General features: G+C 41.0%; 1 protein-coding gene across 1 annotated transcript in view; it reads left to right on the top strand.

Annotated features, from left to right (window-relative positions):
• LOC109036998 (uncharacterized) overlaps window positions 1-22,101 on the top strand; it is a 57,463-nt gene that overhangs the window by 17,460 nt on the left and 17,902 nt on the right. Inside the window, exons 5-9 of the mRNA XM_072304436.1 lie at window positions 3,644-3,871; window positions 7,658-7,909; window positions 10,120-10,286; window positions 16,008-16,393; window positions 18,228-18,428. Of these exons, the coding sequence (XP_072160537.1) occupies window positions 3,644-3,871; window positions 7,658-7,909; window positions 10,120-10,286; window positions 16,008-16,393; window positions 18,228-18,428 (1,234 nt within the window). The remainder of the gene's footprint in view (window positions 1-3,643; window positions 3,872-7,657; window positions 7,910-10,119; window positions 10,287-16,007; window positions 16,394-18,227; window positions 18,429-22,101) is intronic.

The raw sequence follows: 22,101 nt of genomic DNA, 5'->3' as shown, positions 1-22,101 counted from the left end.
GATTATGTATCGAAAAAGTGCCCCGGCGTCGCACAGGAGTCTCGGAATTCGGGACCTGGAAAATGCTTGAAAGTGGCGCCAGCCCTCCAAGTACTTTACGACTCTATGTACTCTATGCGAAAAGAGCAGTAAGTGCAAAAATGAAGTTTTGAGAAAACGGGCTCACAAGCCTTTGACCGGAAAATTATATACAAAGAGGTATAGCGACATTTCACCGCCTGTGATAATTTCTGAGGCTGAACTTATCCTTCACACTTTTCCAGGCTTAGGACTGGCCAAATGTTTAAAAGTTGTGTTTTGAGGAATAATTTGAAGGATTGATTAAGAATAATACATTTAACTTCTGCATTGGACGCGGAACTCCAAATGGAGATGTTGCATGTCTGAGGAATTTGCGATTTGACTGTTGATTCTTATGTAAAAGTTCGCAAGAAACACGATGGTGCCACTGGTTCTCTCTGAAATCAACTCCGAAGCTTAAAAAAAGCTCTCAAGTTGAGGCCAAAATGGCCGGGGGTATCCCACGCTATCCTGAGAGTCCACCTCTACATCAAGACAAACTCTCCATGCAAAGATAGGGAGAAAATTACATTGGCAGGGCTGCCACTTTATTTGGGGACTCTAAAACTGAAAACACGGCAACCCTGCTAATGTATTTGCTCCCTATCTTTGCGTAAAGAGTTCATCTTGATGTAGAGGTGGACTCTTAGGGTAGCGTGGTATATCCCCGGCCATTTTTGCCTCAACTTGAGAGCTTTTTTTGAGCTTGGGAGTTGATTTCAGAGAGAACCAGTGGCACCATCGTGTTTCTCGCGAACTTTTAGATAAGAATCGACAGTCAAATCGCAAATTCCTCACACATGCAACATCTCCATTGTGTGCAATGCCTCTGAGAAAATCTAGGACAGGACGAGACACAAACTCTTAACATATGTTTCGGAGCCGCGAAGAGTGAGCTTTGCATATTTCTCGATTCGGACATAATGACCTCACCTTTTCGTTAAACCTGAAAATAGAAAGTTGCCGACTTGGTTTTTAGTCTCGGGACTGGCCCCGCTTCCACTTATTTTGTTTTCAAGATGCCTCACCCATTTCAAAAGGACGTTTTGCCTTGAGATCCATTTTAGCAATACCCGCGGTGAAATGTCACATAATCAGTTAGCACTTACATGCGCGCTCGCACGTATCACATCATATGGCGCCTTCGACACCCTTGAGATACTTCAAACGCTACACCTTAAGATCCATTTTAGCAATACCCGCGGTGAAATGTCGCGCTGTGAAATGTCGCATAATCAGTTAGCCCTTACATGCGCGCTCGCACGTATCACATCATATGGCGCCTTCGACATCCTTGAGATACTTCAAACGCTACACCGTTACACAAACGTTCCGATGCGCAAATTGCCTATACTGCGCCTGCTGTGGTGTACACCATGCTTCCGTGATAGCGGAGGGAGCCGTAATAAGGAACTCTCAAATTTTTGAAATCAAGTTTCCTTCAAAATTCGTTTAATCTCTTTTAGATGAAATCACTGAAATATCTAAAACAGCAAAACTCACCTTAATTGTATCAAAACGAGACGTATGAGAAAGCCGTTAGTGCGCAAAAAATGACGCACTTTCAGGCGAAACAGAGGTAAGTGATATTAATCCTCCGAAGAGCCGATGAATACAGTGCTGTCAAGTGAAATGCCGCCCTCTTCTGGAAATTTCTGACCTGAAAATGCGTTTGTTGTGTGTCCAAATCGCAACCGCGGGAGCATGCAGAAGTTAGCACTTACGGCTGTCTTGCGTAACAATAGTCTAACGTGAAAATGAAAAATACCCTTTTTATGTAATTGGAATACAATCAGTCGATTTTTAATCAACCAAATGATTTCTAAGAGTCTTAAGGACGATTAGTGGCAATTTGAGAGAGAACGGAAGCTTCTTTCAATGATACATAAAAAAGGTATTTTTCAATTTCATGTTAGACTATTGTTACGCAAGACAGCCGTAAGTGCTAACTTCTGCATGCTCCCGTGGTTGCGTTTTGGACACACAACAAACGCATTTTCAGGTCGAAAATTTCCAGAATAGGGCGGCATTTTACTTGAAAGCACCGTTTTCATCGGCTCTTCGGAGGATTAATATCACTTACCTCTGTTTTGCCTGAAAAGGTGTCAAATTTTGCGCACTGACGGCTTTCTCATATGTCTCGTTTTGATACAATTAAGCTGAATTTTGCTGTTTTAGATATTTCAGTGATTTCATCTAAAAGAGATTAGACGAATTTTGAAGACTATCACGGTAGCATGGTCTACACCACAGCAGGCGCAGTATGGGCACTTTGCGCATCGGAACGTTTGTGTAACCGTGTAGCGTTTGAAGTATCTCAAGGATGTCGAAGGCGCTATATGATGTGATGCGTGCGAGCGCGCACCATAGTCCGAATTAGCGGCGTCTGCTTGCTTTCCGAATCGCTTTTTAGACGAATCTCAAAGGAAATTCGCTTTCGAAAATTTGACACTTACTGCTCTCTTCGCTATCACGGCTGAGTACCCTCGTCCAACTACAACCATGATATAGCGGCGTTCAAAAATTTAAAAATATTGTTGAAAATAATTCTTGAGGAAATACCGTGTACATATTTTTAAAATTGGACTTCATTTTGCAAACTATGTGCAGGTGGGAAATATGGGGGTGTGCTTGTTAGTTCTCGGGCCGTAAGAGTAAATGGGAATTTTTAAGCGCCAGTTACGTCAGCGGTGACGACGGTAGCCATTCGAGGAGCTACGCGGTCTTTAAACTCATGAGCCCTGTCCACAAGGCTCTTTTCTTATGCCCACGGCTCATGAAAATTTTTTCCCCGAAAAGTTGTAAAACTACAGAGAGATGAACTACTACTTGATCAGTGCTTGTGTTGTATGAACAACTTAGAAGAGGTTGTTAGTTTCTCACTACCTACGAGCCCCTTACCTTCTTTCTTTACTAAACACTTTCTTTAAGTTACATTTTACGTTAGGAAAATACTCGTTGAGATACCTGGGAAGGATTTATCAAAACATAAATTTGTTGAGGGTTGTCTTTTTAAAATATACGAGTTTTCTATTAAAGGGTTTTTTAACTATTGTTGTTACCAGAATACCTAAACTGGGTAGTTTGTTTCTTTGGAAAGGGTAAGCATTTACACACCCCAAAATAAATTTCTTCATCTAAACAGTTAAAAAAACGTCGGAAATGCTAAAAAATTCAAAATTAATTGATAAGTGAGAAATTATAGAGTTTTCAGCTTACAGTAAAATCATCGATCTTCATGTCCCAGTTTTCGGAGAAACCAAAATCAATAAGGATCAAATGACCTTTAAAAATAAATTAATTGGCATGAACACCACCCTGATAAAAGAGAAGCTTACATAACTACCTCGTCATTGCGACATCAAATTGATTTTTGGAACACACGCTGGATGCTACTATGACGTCGGAGTGATGTCATGCTACTTTCACTGAGGCCAAACACATGTACGATAAAGTAAAAAAGAATGAAGGAATCTGAGTTCTTTAAAAAAAATTGTGTAACTTTCAGTCATAAACGTTTTGTCAGACAAGTGTGTACGTATGTTGACCTCGGCCTATGAGATCTTTTTCAATTATTTTGCAGAGCCTTTGGTAACGGATACTTTCATTGCTGCGATGGGATTTTTACTGACTGTGAACGCCTCGGAAACGACTTCAGGGACATTGGCGTACTGTCTGTATGAGCTGGCGCTGAGCCCTGACATAGCTCAAAAATGCAGAGAGGAAGTGAAATCAGTTTTATCAAGACACGGAGGAGACTTATCTTTTGACTGTATAAAGGACATGCCGTATCTACAGTGCGTCATCGACGGTGAGAACTAGTCTCAGATCTCTATCTCTCTCTCTTACTAATGGTCATTATATACACTGGAAAAAAACACATTGGATCTAGAGTCTAGACTCTTGAAAATATTGACAAGAGAAAGGACTCTTGATTCAATCAGATTTAAGCATAAATCAAAAGGAAATCCGCTCAAATTAAGAGGCTTGGTTCTTGATTTAAGGTGATTCGATGGACGCCATATTTTGCGTCAGAACGGCATGCGATATATCGCATCAATTGGTTCCATTTTTTCAGCTACTCGTCATTTTTCTCCAATTTTGAGATGGCAATTCTGTTGTCAGGAGACTAAAGCACTCACTTACCAATTTTAACAAAGAAATTCAACGTAATAAAGGCGAGGTTTTTTTAGAGAGAAAAAATCGCATTCGATACTGAAATCGAAACTGCACTCGAATGCGATATTTTCTCTCTGAAAAAACCACGCCTTTATTACGTTGAATTTCTTTGTTAAAATTGGTAAGTGAGTGCTTTAGTCTCCTGACAATAGAATTGCGATCTCAAAATTGGAGAAAAATGACGATTAGCTGAAAAAATGAACCCAATTGATGCGATATATCGTATGCCGTTCTGACACAAAATATGACGTCCATCGAATCACCTTAAGCTTAAATCTGATTGAATCAAGAGTATATTTTTTCTTTTCGGTGTTTTTAAGAGTCTGGACTCTAGATCCAATGTGTTTTTTTCCAGTGTACATTCTTCTGTCTCTATCTCTCTCTTACTAAAGGTTATTATACAATATTCTTCTATCTCTATCTCTCTAGCCAAAGTATAGCTGACTTCCGAAAGCTCCCCGTAGTGGCCATGGGTGGTAATAGCAAGGGGAGCTGGCCCTACAGATATCTACTCGGCCCCTTCCAAGAAATGTGATGAATTGTGCTAAGTATAAGAGCGTGACATATCTGTCATCTTCAAAATTGTAATTAGATTAACTTCTCGGTGGGTGGAGCTCAAAATTGCTCCTTAGAGAACTTATTTTTCGGGAGAGGCTCCTCATACCCTCCTTTGATGCCAGGAAAATCACCGAAAAACTGTGGTCACCTCCTAGTTCCAAAGGATGACCAGGCCACACTCTTTACGCAATTTCGTTTGGTCCAAAGTTTTTGTGGTCCATTTTTAAGTTTGTCCGATAATTGTTTGGTGCAATGTTATTTGAACCGATAGTTTACTTAGTCCAGTTACAAGCAATGATATAGGTGCTGAGATTTTGCCGAACAATGAAATTCAACCCTTAGATGCCCAAGCTGGATCAAACTGACCCAAAGATCGCTGACAACACAGGCCCCGCAGGTTTAATGGGGCCGGTGCATCCGAATTTGAGATGTATGTCAACAAATACAACTTGAAAAAAAGAATAACACGTCAAATTTAAAAAAAATCTAATATCAACACAACCGAAGATAGGAGATACATTTTTGGGTTCGGTTTTTTAAAACTTTTCTCCCGAACCAGAGCGACAGCGCATTGGCAGCCAAGAGCGGAATATCACGAGCTCACGCCTCACGCCCTAGTGCCTTCAATTTTGCAGATACAACACGGACATCCATCAAGCACGAATAGTTGTATCTCTGCGCCGTCATCAAAACGAGTCCTTTCTCTTACTCTATTTCCATGTTGTGTTGGCTCCGTTTGTCTTATTAGTAGCGGCGTTTAAAAGGCTACGTGAGCAAGACAGTCAAAGTTTAACTTGAATTGCGTTTGTTGGCCAAACTAGGTACCGGGTAAAAAAAAATAGGGTGAAAGTCCAGCCACCAGCTAGGAAAGTCCCGCAGACCCTCCTTACAGGGGTTTCTTTGTGTGCTCCGGAGACCCCTCTTGATGAAGTCCCCTTCTCCCACACAAAAAGCTCCCCTCTCCACCACAAAAAGCTCTTCAGTTTCGCTCATGCTAGCAGCGTTGATTTAAATGTAGACTTTTAAAACCGAAAACAATTTGAAAAAGTACGAGTAAAAATTAAGAGATCCTTTGTCCTGCATCGAAAGTCTTTGCTATTTTTTTCATTATCATAGTTTCTTTTTTTATAACCCTATACAATTTTATAATAGAATTTTATAATCCTATAAAATTCCTATCCATGTAACGTAGTGCAACGAGAATATCGAAATAATTTTGCATTTAAATGCAATGCAATTGTAATTTGTTACTACGAACTTGGAATAGTTTTAAATCATTTGGTCGATAAATGCCGATTTTAAACGATCAATATATGCGTTTCATGTGTGAGAAAGATAGGCAATTTGCTATTTTAAAAAAAAAAAACTCCGACTTATTTCGATGAATTCCAACAAAAGGAGCCCCTTCAACCAATAAATAGGCAACACACACAACACTCCGGCATAAAAGCAATTATTCTTCCATGAATAATTGCAATTGATCGCAGTCTGTGCTGCTCGGGATTTTAAACATTTCTTTTCATTTCATCTTTTTTCACATTGTACATGTCGCAGGCAATGAGTAAAATCAGGCTTTTTATCAAATGTCTCGGCAGATAGTCAAATTTTGACAGTTTATGAATCTACGTATTTATAACCTAAAGATCACGAGTTTTAAATATTTTTTAAAAAAAATAACCAATCAAATCTTCGAGTTCTCCTTGTTGCTTCGCGTCCAAATGCATTTCATACATGTAAATCTAAAGGTTTTAAAAAAATCTGTGCTTCATGTCATGGTGTACGGCATTAATTTTCGCTTAGTAGCATTTTCCGTTTTATATAAGATTATATGATGCCAAATTTTACAAAGATTCCTTTTTTACAAGGGCGATACCTCAATCTGTCTAAAATCAACAAAAGAATCAGAATTAATTTTAAACTAAATAAGGATATTTGACTATTTGCGAAGGCCAGGGCCGGATTAAGGGGGTTGCCACATGGGCCGCGGCCCATGGCGGCAAAAGGGGGCGGCAAATTTTGCAATTTTTTTAAAAGTAGGTATAAAAAATGGGATTCAGAAAAAAAAATTATCAATGAGAAAAGGGGACAAAATCTCTCTTTCCTGAGAGTATAGTAATTTCTAATTTTGTTGTTTTTTTGTGATACAAGAGACATAGCATCTTTAATTAGTCGAGTTAAGAGAGGGACTAAACACGCAATCTGGCCTGGAGCTCAGCGCAGAGAGGAATGATGACGAGGACTTGAGATGAAAAGGAGAAGCCCTCGCCGCGGCGGTCGGCATGTAACACATATTAGCGCCTACAAGATTGCATGAATACTTCACGCATTGCGTCAGACACAGTGCGGTCAGCATCGGTCGGCGTGAAACGCATAGCGCCTACAAGGCTGTAGGAATACTTCACGCATTGCGCCAAATACAGTGCGGTCAGCGCGGAGCGGCGGCGGAAGTTAATCATTAAACCTTAGTTCTTTCTTAAATTTTTCATTCAATGCTTATAAATGGAAGGCCTTGTCCACAAAGGCATAGGTTTACGGAACTTAACTTTCGCGCAAAGTTCCGAGAACTTTTGCTTGTAGTGTTGACAGGGCTTTCCCAAAAAATGTGTCTAACTCGAGTAAACGTGTTTTATGCACCCCGCTACCTCCGGCACGTTCACTTGATGGTTTCGTTGATGTTTCAAAACGAATGAGAAGGGGGCGGCAAAATACAGGCGGCGCATGGGCGACAAGTGGGTAAATCCGGCCCTGGCCAAGGCATTTGATAAAATGCCTGATTTAACAATTTGCCTGCGACATACATATTGTCATGTTCCTTTTTCACATGAATGAATGTGTCCATTTGATTTATTTTCGATTCCAGAAACTCAACGGAAATATCCTGTCTTCGGTTGGTTGGACAGGATTTGCACGAAAGACTACGAGATGCCTGGTACACGCTACACCGTTGAGAAAGGCACCAGAGTTCTGATACCCGTCCACGCCCTGCATCATGACCCGCTGCACTTTCCAAATCCCGACAAGTTCGACCCGGACAGATTTAGTGCGGATAACAAACACAACATCCCACGGGGAAGTTACCTACCCTTCGGCGATGGGCCGCGCATGTGTGCGGGTAAATATTCATACCCGGGGGCTAATGGAAATGTTGCATGTGTGAGGGATTTGCGATTTGACCGTTGGTTCTTATGTAAAAGTTCGCGAGAAACACGATGGTGCCACTGGTTTTCTCTGAAATCAACTCTCAAGCTCAAAAAAAGCTGTCAAGTTGAGGCCAAAATGACCGGGTATATCCCACGCTGTCCTGAGAGTCCACCTCTACATCAAGACAAACTCTCCATGCAAAGATAGGGAGCAAATACATTAGCAGGGCTGCCACTTTATTTGGGGACTCCAAAACTGAAAACACGGCAACCCTGCTAATATATTTGCTCCCTATCTTTGCATGAAGAGTTTGTTTTGATGGTAGAGGTGGACTCTCAGGGTAGGGTGGGATATCCCCTCCATTTTGGCCTCACTTTAAGAGCTTTTTTTGAGCTTGGGAGATGATTTCAGAGAAAACCAGTGGCACCATCGTGTTTCTCGCGAACTTTTATATAAGAACCAACAGTCAAATCGCAAATCCCTCACACATGCAACATCTCCATTATCGGAATTGATAGATAGACAAAGCTATAGAAGAAGACAAAGTGAACAGGAGTAATCCTATTGTTTGAAACGGATGGTCCTTACAGACTGCCCGAGTGGCACTGATCTCAAAAACGTAGGAGAAAAAACGGGAAACAAGGCTAAAAAGTACACATAAAAATCCTAGACGTTTCGGCTCAAAACTGAGCCATTTTCAGTCCGAAGAATAAAAATAAAATATAAAAATTCCAATTAGAAACCTGCAGACTACACGATGGCCAAGGAAATCAAAACATAGAGAAGAACAAGAGAGTAACTCAAGTCTTCTCTTTGTTTTGATTTTCTTGGCCATCGTGTCGTGTAGTCTGCATGTTTCTATTTGGAATTTGTATATTTTATTTTTATTCTTTCGACTGAAAATGGCTCAGTTTTGAGCCGAAACGTCTCGGATTTTTATGCGTACTTTTTAGCCTCGTTTCCCGTTTTTCTCCTATGTTTTTGATAACACCATTGTCACGGGCTGCTGCTTTAGAAATTGTAACACTGATCGCTATAAGTTGCGATTTAATTTGATCGGAGAGTTTGCGATATTATCAACGGTGATTTATTGCAATCGCATTGAATGGAAAATCGTGATAAATTGAGATAAAATCGAAATGTTACCGAACGCGATTTTTTAGAGATAGAATTGCGACAAAATTGAGGAAAATCGCTGAAATGTTGATGATCCTAGCGATTTCATCGTTAAGAAGCGTAAAAAAATCGCTACTACATATCAAAATATCGCGATTTGGCATGGCAGCGCACTTGACGTCATGACCAAACAGAGTTAGTCTGCTGAGGTCATGTGAGCAGAATGACGGAAGAAAGGCCGTCGAAAAAGATATTTGAACGGGTGTCTCCTTGGAGGAGACGAAGAAAACACCTAGTGAAAAATATTTCAATCTTAACTTTATGACCATAAATTTCGAAAAAAGGAGCCCAAAAGTTCCGAACTTACAATGCATTTTCCTCAAAACGAGGTTTTTGAGCATGGGCTGTTCTTGCAAATGGGCTTTTAAAAAAGGTATAAGGTAAGGTAGAGTACCTCACAGAGTACATAGAGTCGTAATGTAAATGATAGAGCTGGCGCCATGTTCTGCTCGACGAGTTCCGAGTCCAGTGTGCGCCGAGTTCGGGTCACTTTTTCGACACATGTTCGATCCAACATGGCGGTGTGGAATACGTGGTAATTCCTATCTCCTTTGTTGTTGTTGTTGTTGTTGTTGTTGTTGTTGTTGTTGTTGTTGTTGTTGTTGTTGTTGTTGTTGTTGTTGTTGTCATCGGATGGCCGGGTACCCGTGTATCGCAAACGATCGATTATGTATCGAAAAAGTGACCCGGCGTCACACAGGCGTCTCGGAATTTGGGACCTGGAAAATGCTTGAAAGTGGCGCCAGCTCACCCACTTACATTACGACTCTATGTACTCTATGGAGTACCTTTATAGACAGAGTATGGCCATTCGTATCTTTTTACTACAGGAAAACTGTGCCGCTTCTTGATTGGTCAGCGAGTTTTTAGGCTTCATGACGCTCCTACGGCCGCAAATAAACAAACAAGATAGCGGCTCACCGTAACATCGATAAGAAGCTAAAATTTGACAAAAATTTCAATTATACGGCAGTAACAATTTAAACTAGCATGTCCTTTTTGCAGGAGTTCGGTTTGCGCAAACAGCGATGAAGACTGCCGTCGCGTTTTTAGTCACAAACTACGATTTTGAGCCCACGATCGACACGGACATACCCTTGACATTCAAGAGGAGCATGCTGTTCTCGGTGCCTCAAAAAGGAATTTGGCTACGCCTAAGGAGGAGATCCGAAGTTTGAAATGCAGAGGCGGATCTAACGGTTGACAACTACGCTTTCCTACCATTTGAACTTGAGTACCTTTATAGACAGAGTATGGTCATTCGTATCTTTTTACTACATGAACAGGAAAACTGTGCCGCTTTTTGATGGGTCAACGAGCTTTTAGGTTTCATGATGCTCTTACGCCCGTAAATAAACAAACAAGATGGCGACTCACCGTAACATTGATAAGAAGCTAAAATTTGACAACAATTTCAATGATACGGCGGTAACAATCTAAACTAGCATACCTACGAATAACACACGAAAAACACACGAAAACATTGTCAAATCGCCTTTCACATTTATCACAGGAGGATGTAAGATGTGCATAACCTCAATCTTGCTTGCTGATAACAGCCATCTTGTTTGTTTATTTACGGCCGTAAGAACATCGTGTCAGCCTATTTTCACGCGACCAATGAAAAACCGGAACAGAAATGGCCATACTCTGTCTATAAAGGCACTCTAATTTGAACTACGTTGAATAATCGATTCCTGTCGGAGCACCGGTGAGTCGATTGTTGAATCGTTATCCAACGACCTTGATCGATAAAAAGCATTGTCAAGATAAGGATTTATCGATCAAATTCATTCGATAACGATTCGATAATCGAGCCGCTCGCTCCTCTGATAACCGATCCATTTTCATAAGCCTGTGTCACACTGTCAAAGTTAGCCATCAAAATATCAAGGTCAGGTGTTGTGATTGGCTTATTCGATGACTTGGATCAATCGCAGCACTTGACCTGGAAATTTTGATGGAGTATTTCGATAGTGTGACACAGGGATTGCATTTTGCAAAAAGGAACCACTAGCATTGCAATGATGCTAAGATTGTGCAACTTCATCTTTTGCAATAAAATTGCGGAAATCGTGAAAAACTATGAAAAGATGGTAATTTTTGTCTTAATTTTACAGTTTTTAGCGAGTAAAATAGAAACTATTAATGGATAATCGGGGTTTTCCTCCAAGACAAAAGAAGTTGCACAATCTTAGCAACATTACAATGCTAGTGGTTCCTTTCTGCAAAATGCAATTCACAGGCTATTGGTTTAAATGGAGCGAAAACGTAAGGCTGCCAACTTCCAGGATCCGGTTTGAAGAAAAATAAGCATCTATCCCGAACTTTTGTCGTGTGATAAGCTTGAGAGACTCATCAACAGCTGGAATGTATCGTTAGTGGTCATAAACTGTGACGTGAAAGTAAATTTGTGTGAATTGATTTTCTGCACTCTCTCCTTATCTCCCTCTCCCTGTCCGTCTTTAAAATATTGCGACATTCTATGGAGAAAGGGGCCTGAGGTTATGGATCACAAAATGCAATATATAGAGCAGGAGGAAATAGCAACTGCACTGGAACATAAGTATCACAATCCCAGCAATACTCCTGGCTGATTTTGGCGCCAGATATACGAGTAGCTGCACTAGCTAGAGGTATGGTTGATCCAACCACGTTTTTGGTAGACTCAACCGTATAGGTGCTTCTAACTGGTGCAACTATTCTCATAACTGGCGCCAAAATCAGCCAGGAGTATAGTTGGGATTGTGATATTTTTTTTCCCCGTGTGGATTGTATCGTTAGTCATCGTTCGCGTGGAACTATAATATTAGAGAAAATTTGTGAGGAATAATTTTTTGCCCTCTCTCTTTCTCCCTCTCCCCCTTTAAAATATTGCTACCTTCTACGGAGAGAAGGGCCATGGATCACAAGAAGCAATATATTTGGACGTAATTATGCTTAGAGGAACTATAAGATTGTTATAATGGCATGCATTTCTGACTCTCTCTCATAATCACGTATCTGCATAGGAAAACTAATGGCCTACACGTTGGTTACTGAAATGCAGGGCCGGATTAAGGGGGTGGCCACATGGGCCGCGGCCCATGGCGGCAAATCTATAGGAGGCGGCAAATTTTGCAATTTTTTTAAATGTAGATATAAAAAAAAATCGGATTTAGAAATAAAAATTACAAACGAGAAAAGGCGACAAAATCTCTAACTTTCTAAGAGTACAGTAATTTCTACTTTTGTCGTCTTTCAGTGATACAAGAGACAGCACCTTTAATTAGTCGAGTTAAGAGAGAAACCAAACACGCAATTTGGCCTGGAACGGCGCGACTTACCAAGAGAGAAATAATGACGAGGAATTGAGATGAAAAGGAGAATCCCTCGGCGCGGCGATTGGCATGTAACACATATTAGCGCCTACAAGACTGCACGAATACTTCACGCATGGCATCGAACACAGTGCGGTCATTGCGGACAGCAGCGTGAGACGGATAGCGCCTACAAGACTGCGTGAACACTTCACGCATTGCGTCAAACACAATGCGGTCTGCGAGGCGCGGCGGCGGAAGTTAAAATCATTAATCCCCATTTATGTTTGTTCTTCCATAACTTTTCCGTTCATTTCTTATGAATGGAAGGCCTTGTCCACACAGAAATAGGTTCACGAAACTTAACTTTAGCGCAAAGTTCCGTGCACTTTTGCTAGTAGTGTTGACAGGGCCTTCCCAAAAAATGTGTTCAACACCAGTAAACGCGTCTTATACACCCCTCCTCCGCTGGCACGTTCATTTGATGGTTTTCATTGATGTTTCAAAACGAATGAGAAGGGGGCGGCAAAATGCTGGCGGCCCATGGGCGGCAAGTAGGTAAATCCGGCCCTGCTGAAATGAGCCAAATTTCATTTTCAAACATGTGAAGCCACCAAAAATCAAATTCTAATAAGTGATTATTATAACTCTAGTTATCGAGAATTATGTTTAATGCGTTTAAATTTTCCACATGGTTGTTACTCTTGGTCAGCCCTGTAACACATGTCACAGGGTAATAGTCAAACTAGGCATTTTCTCATGAGCCCGGGTAGATATGGTTAATTTAATTCATTTAATTGTCCCACTGACCTTAAATTCTTAATGACTTCTCAATTGACCCTTTTTCCAACATCTCCGTGCAAGGAGCGCTTTAGGTACATGTCACGAAATAATCCGGAGCACTCAGAGCAGAAAAACCATGTAGGTAATCGCATATCGCAAATAAAGATTGTATTTTGAAAGTATAAATAAAAAATCCGTTATTTTAACTTCAAGATAACTTGCATTCTCAGAGGTCACCTACTTAAAAAGCAGATACGGTCATATCTCTGTTTTCTACCTTCACACAGAGAGATAACCACTTTGCTCAGTATATTTTTATGTTGGAGGCTACTTCACGTGCATTGAAGACTTCTTATACTCACGTGCCTGTTGCTATTGCAGAGAATTAAGTCATTTATCCTCATAAATCAATTCGTTTTTATTGCTGTGCTGGTGTTGTTTTATTTGTCTGTGACGGACCACGGAGAAGAACGTTAATTCTGAAAAATAAAAAAAAAAGTAGACTGTGATTGACTCGTAAGTGATAATTTCTTTTTTATTCATTTTTTTTTGTTGATGAAAAGAGGTCCACGGATCGAAAGAGGTTGGCAGAGATCCTTATCCGAACTACATTTTGCAATTAGGAACTACAGTTTCTGGCTTGTCTGTAAAAACACCTTTGTGCATATAAGATAACTGATGGCTCATACGTTGTTTCTAAATTGAACCAGGAATTGTAATTCCTAATTGCAAAATGTAGTCCGTGTCTCGTAAAATCTGGCAAATGAGGCTTCAGATGAGAAAGAGGAGTTTTCATGCCCTTGTGAAAATGACGACGGCACGAAGGTTCTTAATAGAAAGTCGTATAGTCCTCACCTATATTTATCGTTTCTTACACGAAAGAATGTAAGTGGATTTCAACCCTGCAAAATTTTCACCCGCGAGTGGATTTTTCACCGATAAACCATTTAGCGTCTGTAACTGAAGATTTCACTACTTTAAGCAGATGTTATGTCAAATTAGCAGAATTTTGGACAAGAAAGAAAGAAAGAAAAAAAAAAGAAACATTCATGGAAATTTTACATAGGAAACAGTGTTTTATTTGATGTAGAGATGGACTCTAATGAGATATCCCCGCAATTACGGTCTCAAATTTGAGAGCTTATTTTGAGTTTTGGGGTTTGTTTCAGAGAACATTAGTGGCACCGTCGTGTTTCTCGCAAAATTTTACCTGGGAATCAGTGCTTAAATCGCCAATTCCTGACGCGCTCAAGAGCTCCATTCCGAGAGAAATATTCGAGGGGGAGCCTGGTACGGGTGGTCTTGAACACCCTGTATAGATACGTGCTTTTATCCATTATTTTAATTACTGTTCCTTTTGGCCGGGACGCGGATTTTTGCTCCAGCCGCACCTCAAAATTTGAATTTCAACAGTCTTGCAATTTTGGCTGAAAACGAATATTACCATCTGCTGTTGATAAAAACAGACAGACTGGACAGACATCTCACTGACAGCTAACACATTTTATTCTAAAGGATATGCTTGCATTTAATTTGTTCATTTTATCAACAGCAGACAGTTATACTTATTTTCGGCCAAAAGTACAAAGGTGTTGTTTAAATCTCGCCCCACGGCTGTGCAGGCTGATTGTTGAAATTAATAGACAAAGCAATAGACAAATAAGACGTAGGGAGTATGGAGCGATCCTATTGGTTGGCATGGATGGTTCTTGTAGACTAAGGGGGTAAATGATAGACTAACTATAGGGTCTATCGTGGGTTGCGCCGTTAGTTAATATTTATTACCTACCTTCTTTGTCCATTGCAACCAACTGCTTCCACCAACAGGGCCGGATTTACCTACTTGCCGCCCCCTTCTCATTCCTTTTGGAAAATCAATGAAAACCATCAAGTGAACGTGCCGGAGGGGGAGGGGTGCGTAAGACGCGTTTACCTACTTGGGTTGGATACATTTTTTGCGAAAGCCCTGTTAACACTACTAGCAAAATTTCACGGAACTTTGTGCGAAAGTTAAGTTCCGTAAACATATCTATGTGTAGATAAGGTCCTTCATTAATCAGAAATGAACAGAAAAATTTAAAGAACAAACATAAATGTTGTTTAATACTTTTAACGTCCGCCGCTACGCCGCGCCGGGCTGATCGCACTGTGTTTGGCGCAATGCGTGAAGTATTCCTGCAGTCTTGTAGGCGTTACGCGTTTCACGCCAACCGCTCCTGACCGCACGGTGTTTGACGCAATGGGTGAAGTATTCATGCAGTCTTGTAGGCGCCAATATGTGTTACATATCGACCGCCGCGCCGTGCCGAGGGTTTGTCCTTTTCATTTCAAGTCCTCGTCATCATTCCTCTCTGCGCTGAGCTCCAGGCCAGATTGCGTGTTTAGTTCCCCCTCTTAACTCGACTAATTAAAGACGCTGCCTCTTTCATCATGCACCGAAAAACAATAAAATTAGAAATTACTATACTCTCAGGAAAGAGAGATTTTGTCCCCTTTTCTCATTGATAATTTTTTTTCTGAATCCGATTTTTTTTATACCTACAGTTAAAAAAATTGCAAAATTTACCGTCCCCTCAATTTGCCGCCATGGGCCGCGGCCCATGTGGCCACCCCCTTAATACGGCCCTGTCCACTAATAGAATCCCTTCATATCTCTTTTGTCTCCTTTGTCTATCAATTTCAACAAACCAGCCTGCAGTTAGATTTACCTTGCTTTTTTTCTTGTTCATGTTTTTTTTTATTTTCTTTTTTTCTCTCCCTGAAATTTTTCAGTAGACAGTCACAGTGAACTCCATCAAACAGTCTCAGTAAACATCATCGATCAACATGATTCTCGAGCTTCTCCTTCCGACAATCGCTTACCTAGTGGCGGTGCTGTTGTTGTACCTGGTGTACAACTACTGGAGGAACTACACGCACTGGTCCAAGTCGGGACTCCCGTACATCCCATTCCCGCGGGATTCGGTATTTTATCCCGTCCACAAAGTGGACACTATCAAGCGGTTCTACGACGAGCTGGCGCCGCACCCCGTCGGCGGCTTCTACAAAATGTCCAGGCCCTACCTCATGATCCGAGACCCCGAAATCATCCGGAAAATCCTCATCAAGGATTTCCCTTACTTCGTCAACCATGGTATGCAGATCTTCCCGGATTTGGACCCCGTGAACCAGCATGTTTTTAACATCGATGACGAGAGGTTAGTGGAGAATGGTGATGGAGTGAAATTTTGATAAGTTTACCAGTAAATTCCTGTTTTATCAAAGGAAATTTGGCAACGCCTGAAGGTTCAAACGGCGTTTTTCCATGGCATGGCCATACGAGCCATTTTCAGAGGGCTGTCTGGCGTTTTGCTACACCTAACTTCCACAACCCCTTACTCCTCACCTCGGGAGTTGGCACCCCCTCATTTCTTATAAAACCCCTTGTCACCACCGTTTTACTGGGTTTTTTTCTGAGCGTCAAGGTTTTTTTTTTTCTTTTTTCTTTTTTTCTTCTTTTCGTATCGAAGAAAAAAAAAGTTCAACCGTTGCTATCAAGATAAAATAGAGATGTTGCACGTGTGAGGAATTTGCGATTTGACTGTTGATTCTTATGTAAAAGTTTGCGAGGAACACGATGGTGCCACTGGTTTTCTCTGAAATCAACTCCCAAGCTCAAAAAAAGCTCTCAAGTTGAGGCCAAAATGGAGGAGATATCCCACGCTATCCTGAGAGTTCACCTCTACATCAAGACAAACACTCTCCATGCAGAGATAGGGAGCACAATATGCATTAGCAGGGTTGCCGTGATTTCAGTTTCAGAGTCCCCGAATAAGGTGGCAGCCCTGTCAATGTATTTGCTCCCTATCTTTTGCCGCAATCACACGCTGAATGTGGCTTGAAAGTGGAGGTCATCGGCCAAATGCCTGAATTTTGCGCGTGACGCGCAAGATTTGAAACACATCTGGATGAAAATAACTCGAATTTGCTAAATTTCAGCCGTTGGGCGATGACTGTTGACTTCCACATTCAGCCGCTAAATTCAGCGTGTGATTGCGGCATTAGCGTGGAGAGTTTGTCTTGATGTAGAGGTGGACTCTAAGGATAGCGTGGGATATCCCCTCCATTTTGGCCTCAACTTGAGAGCTTTTTTTGAGCTTGGGAGTTGATTTCAGAGAAAACTAGTGGCACCATCGTGTTTCTCGCGAACTTTTACGAAAGAATCTACAGTCAAATCGCAAATTCCTAACACGTGCAACATCTCCATTTTATCTTGGTAGCAACGGTTGAACTTTTTTTTTTCTTCAATAAAAAAAGAAGAAAAAAAAGGAAAAGAAAAAAAAAACTTGACGCTCAGAAAAAAACCCAGTAAAACGGTGGTGACATGGGGTTTTACGAGAAATGAAGGGGTGCCAACTCCCGAGGTGAGGAGTAAGGGGTTGTGGAAGTTAGGTGTAGCAAAACGCCAGACAGCCCTCTGAAGATGACTCGTATGACCATGCTATGGAAAAACGCCGTTTGAACCTTCAGGCGTTGCCAAATTTCCTTTGATAAATCAGGAATTTCCTGGTAAACTTATCAATATTTCCCCCCCCCCCCAATAATTCAAATAATTTTGCTCGCAATTTCATCCAAGGTCCCTGAAAATTTCAAGGAAAAATTTTCATAAATTTCCTCGAAAATAAACATTTAATTAAAAGAAATGTGGCAACTCTCGAATGTTCGTACGGCGTTCTTCCTTAGCACGGCAGTGTGGGTGTGTATTATACGATAGCGTTTAGGATTTACGAAGAAGGGATTTATTGCGCGTGTATTTTTCCGTGCATTTTACGGTAGCCGCAATTTCAGCAAATATTGATTTAAAATGAATTCTTGAAGATCTATCGTGCTTTGTTTTTAAAGCTAACTTAAAACCCCCAAACACCCACACAGAAAGGGGCACCTATCTGAGAGGGGCAACTGACAGCACATTTTCTGTTACTGCAATGAACCAAGGAAAGTACTTCCGTGTTCGCAAAAGTAGTTTGAACTAATGCGTTTTGTTTCTTTCAGGTGGAAGGGGGTGCGGCAAAAAATGGCGCCTATTTTCACTCCGCAGAAACTGAAAATGATGTGGCCGCTCATGCTCGAATGCAGGGATGCTCTCGGTAAATATCTGGATCAATTGATCGAAACAAGGGACCAGATAGAGATAAGAGAAGTCATGTCCAAGTTTGCGCTGGACGTGATTGGCACCTGTGGTTTTGGACTCGAGTTAGTATCAGTAGTAAGAGTTTAAACGACTAATTAATTAACTTAACATGTCGGGAAGTTGCATGCAAGAACAAATTCTTTACATATTACCAGATGACCATGCCCCCTGGCCGCTGCGCGGCCCAACCCCCAGTGGGCACTTCGAGGTCTCTTAGGCCCGCTTCGACACAAGAACAACCAAAAAGAATGAAAAGATTTTCATACTCGACTCTCATTTGGATTGCATTTTGCAAAAAGGAACCACTAGCATTGTAATGTTGCTAAGATTGTGCAACTTCTTTTGTCTTGGAGGAAAACCCCGATCATCCATTAATAGTTTCTATTTTACTCGCTAAAAACTGTAAATTTAAGACAAAACTTACCATCTAAATTTCATAGTTTTTCACGATTTCCGCAATTTTATTGCAAAAGATGAAGTTGCACATGCACAATCCTAGCATCATTGCAATGCTAGTGGTTCCTTTTCGCAAAATGCAAACCATTTGTTCAATCTCCTTCTCGCCGGGAGTAGAGTCCCTTTATACCCAGAGTTAAGACAACTCGATTATCAGCTGACTGGTAGCCGGCCTTGGCTGGCCATGGAGGCCGAAACGAGTGCACCCAAACGAACGATATTGAGGGATAAGGATCAGGAATCCTGCGATGTCTGTCACACAAAAACAACAACATCAACAAATTGATCAATTAAAAAGAAAATGAGATTGGTTTGTGAATAATTTCTTCATCTATTTTCATTTTGGACCAATGGAAATAACAATTACTTTAGATAAACCACAATTAGGTAATATTTTCATTATTCTTGTTCACATACGAGGTACCGCCATCTTGGTGCACTCGTTTCGGCCTCCATGAGCGAGAACCAATCAGAATTGGATTTTTTTTAGGCCACTTTCAGCCCAACTCTGGCCCAAACAAAAGTGAGTTGTCTTAACTCTGGGTATAAAGGGACTCTAGCCGGGAGCGATTGGTGTATTGTCCTGACTCGGATGGGGGTCGCCCTCTAGCGGGCAACAACTGAACTAGCGTCACTTGTCTAGAGTTGTTCATGCATCATATACCCATTGTGTTTACAAGTGAAAACACTTGACATAAAGATACAAAAGTGTTACAAAAAAACTTACTCGAACGCAGCAATTTCACATCCCAAGGAAACGAGCATAAACGTGAAGGCAGAATTTTGCATTGATGACCTACAAATTCGCGAAATGTTTATCTTAAGTACTTGAGCTCATTTTACTTATTGTTCTGGGTAAAAGCTATTTAAATTTCTGAAACTATCCATTCCGCTGTTATCCAGTCCAAGGCAGCAAAAATCAACGAACTCAAAGCCATGATTATCTAAAATTACATGCAAAACCATAAACGGGGTTAAATAACAAGTTAAGGTAGTAAATAAACGAAAAATCGATTGAACAGTTAATCCAAAGTTTAACAATCAACTAATTAATCAAATTGAAAGACATTATGATAAATCTATTGATTAATTCCCAATCGAACCACTCTAGCGCCTTGTCTCCAAGGGACGTTTCACGGGATTTTTCCCAAGTTCGAATCGCAGGAATGAAACTTCTGGGCTTCGCAAGAGACATTTTTCCCTGGGACAAATCCCATGTAACGTCCCGTGGAGACAAGGCCTATGGTGGACCTATTTGCTTCATGACAGTTACACAGGGGTGCAGAAAGTTCCTCAGTGTACGCTTTCACCTACAGCAAAGTGCATTTTCCCTTCGCACTATCACACAGCGCAGTCAATAAGGTAATTTTGAGGGGGAGGAGGAGGGGGAGATCAGGGCAGTTGAAGGAATGGCAGCAGAAAATTGCGCGGTCGAAGTACATAATTTTAACACAAAAAATAAGCGCAGTCTACGCTACATAATATCGACAAAACATTAGCGCAACTGCATTTAATTATACACTTATATCAACATCGCCCAGTTTTCAGCAAACAGGAGAGCGATTCGGAAACGAAACAGACGCCACAAAGTCGGATTATGGTGTGCGCTCGCTCGCTTCACACCATATGGCGCGTTCGACATCCTTGAGATACTTCAAACGCTACACCTTTACACATACGATCCGATACGAAAATTGCCAATACTGCGCCTGCAGCCGGATTGTTGAAACTTTAACTGGCTATGTCGGCACGATAAGACAAGAAATACCTAGCCCTATCTGCGCCGTGTAATATATCAATTTTCGATTCTTGTCGTGGCGACATAAATATCAACAATCAGGCTGATGCTGTGATGTAGACCATGATGACGTTATAGTGGAGCGAGCCGTAAGGAACTCTCAAATGTTCGAAATCGAGTTTTCTTCAAACTTCGTTTCATCTCTTTTAGATGAAATCACTGAAAACAGCAAAATTCATCTTAATGGAGACTTTGCACGCAATTTTTTTATTTCTTCATCTGAAAGTGCTTAAAGAGCTGATTTCACAGTATTTCTTATAACTTTTTTCTGGCATGCGAAACAGTATAAAAATAGATTTAAAAGTGAGAAAATGCACCGCCTAGTGACGTCATCTGGCGCATCATGCGTCATCTGACGCATTCCCCATTTAAACGCATGTATCTTAGCAGATTAAGTCATTTAGTCATATCTTCTCCAATACTTTTTCAATTCATGAACCAAGGGTATCCTCGTGTTCAGTGCACTCAGTAGTTTCCACTCAAACACGAAATTCATCAAATTTCAGACACCTGCAAATTCTCTATCGTATCAAAACGAGACATAAGAGAAAGCCGTAAGTGCGCAAAAAATGACGTACTTTCAGGCAAAACGAAGGTAAGTGATATTAATCCTCCGAAGAGCCGATGAAATAGGCTAACTATAGCGGCGAAGCAAATTATTTTATTGAAGGAAGCCTCCGTTCTTTGTCAAATTGCCACTAATCAGCCGAGAGGCACCTAGAAATCATTTGGATACTTAAAAAACGACCGATTTTGTTTCAATTACATAAAAAAGGTATTTCTCATTTTCATGCTAGGTTATTGTTAGGCACGACAGCTGTAAGTGCTATCTTTTGCATGCTTTCGTGGTTACGTTTTGGACACACAACATACACATATTCAGGTTAGAAACTGGCAGAAAAGGGAGGCATTTCGCTTGAAAGCACCGTTCTTATTGGCTCTCTGGAGAAATAATGTCGCTTACTGCTGTCTCACCTAAAACTACGTCATCTTTTACGCACTTACGGCTTTCTCATATGTCTGGTTTCGATACAATTAAGATAAATTTTGCTGTTTTAGCTGTTCCAGTGATTTCATCTGTTAGAGATTTGACTAATTTTGAAGGTAATTGGCAGAAAAGGGAGGCATTTCGCTTGAAAGCACCGTTTTTATTGGCTCTCTGGAGAAATAATGTCGCTTACTGCTGTCTTACCTAAAACTAAGTCATTTTTTACGCACTTACGGCTTTCTCATACGTCTGGTTTCGATACAATTAAGATGAATTTTGCTGTTTTAGCTGTTCCAGTGATTTCATCTATTAGAGATTTGACTAATTTTGAAGGAAACTGGATTTCGAAAATTTGAGAGCTCCTTACGGCTCGCTCCGCTATCACGGCAGCATGGTCTACGCCACAGCAGGCGCAGTATAGGCAATTTGCGCATCGGAACGTCTGTGTAACGGTGTAGCGTTTGAAGTATCTCAAGGATGTCGAAGGCGCCAT

This window comes from Bemisia tabaci, chromosome 9 (genome assembly GCF_918797505.1).
Source record: "Bemisia tabaci chromosome 9, PGI_BMITA_v3".
Taxonomy (NCBI): domain Eukaryota; kingdom Metazoa; phylum Arthropoda; class Insecta; order Hemiptera; family Aleyrodidae; genus Bemisia; species Bemisia tabaci.
The sequence above is the reverse complement of the archived record's forward strand: the minus strand, read 5'-3'. Positions and strand labels throughout refer to the sequence as shown.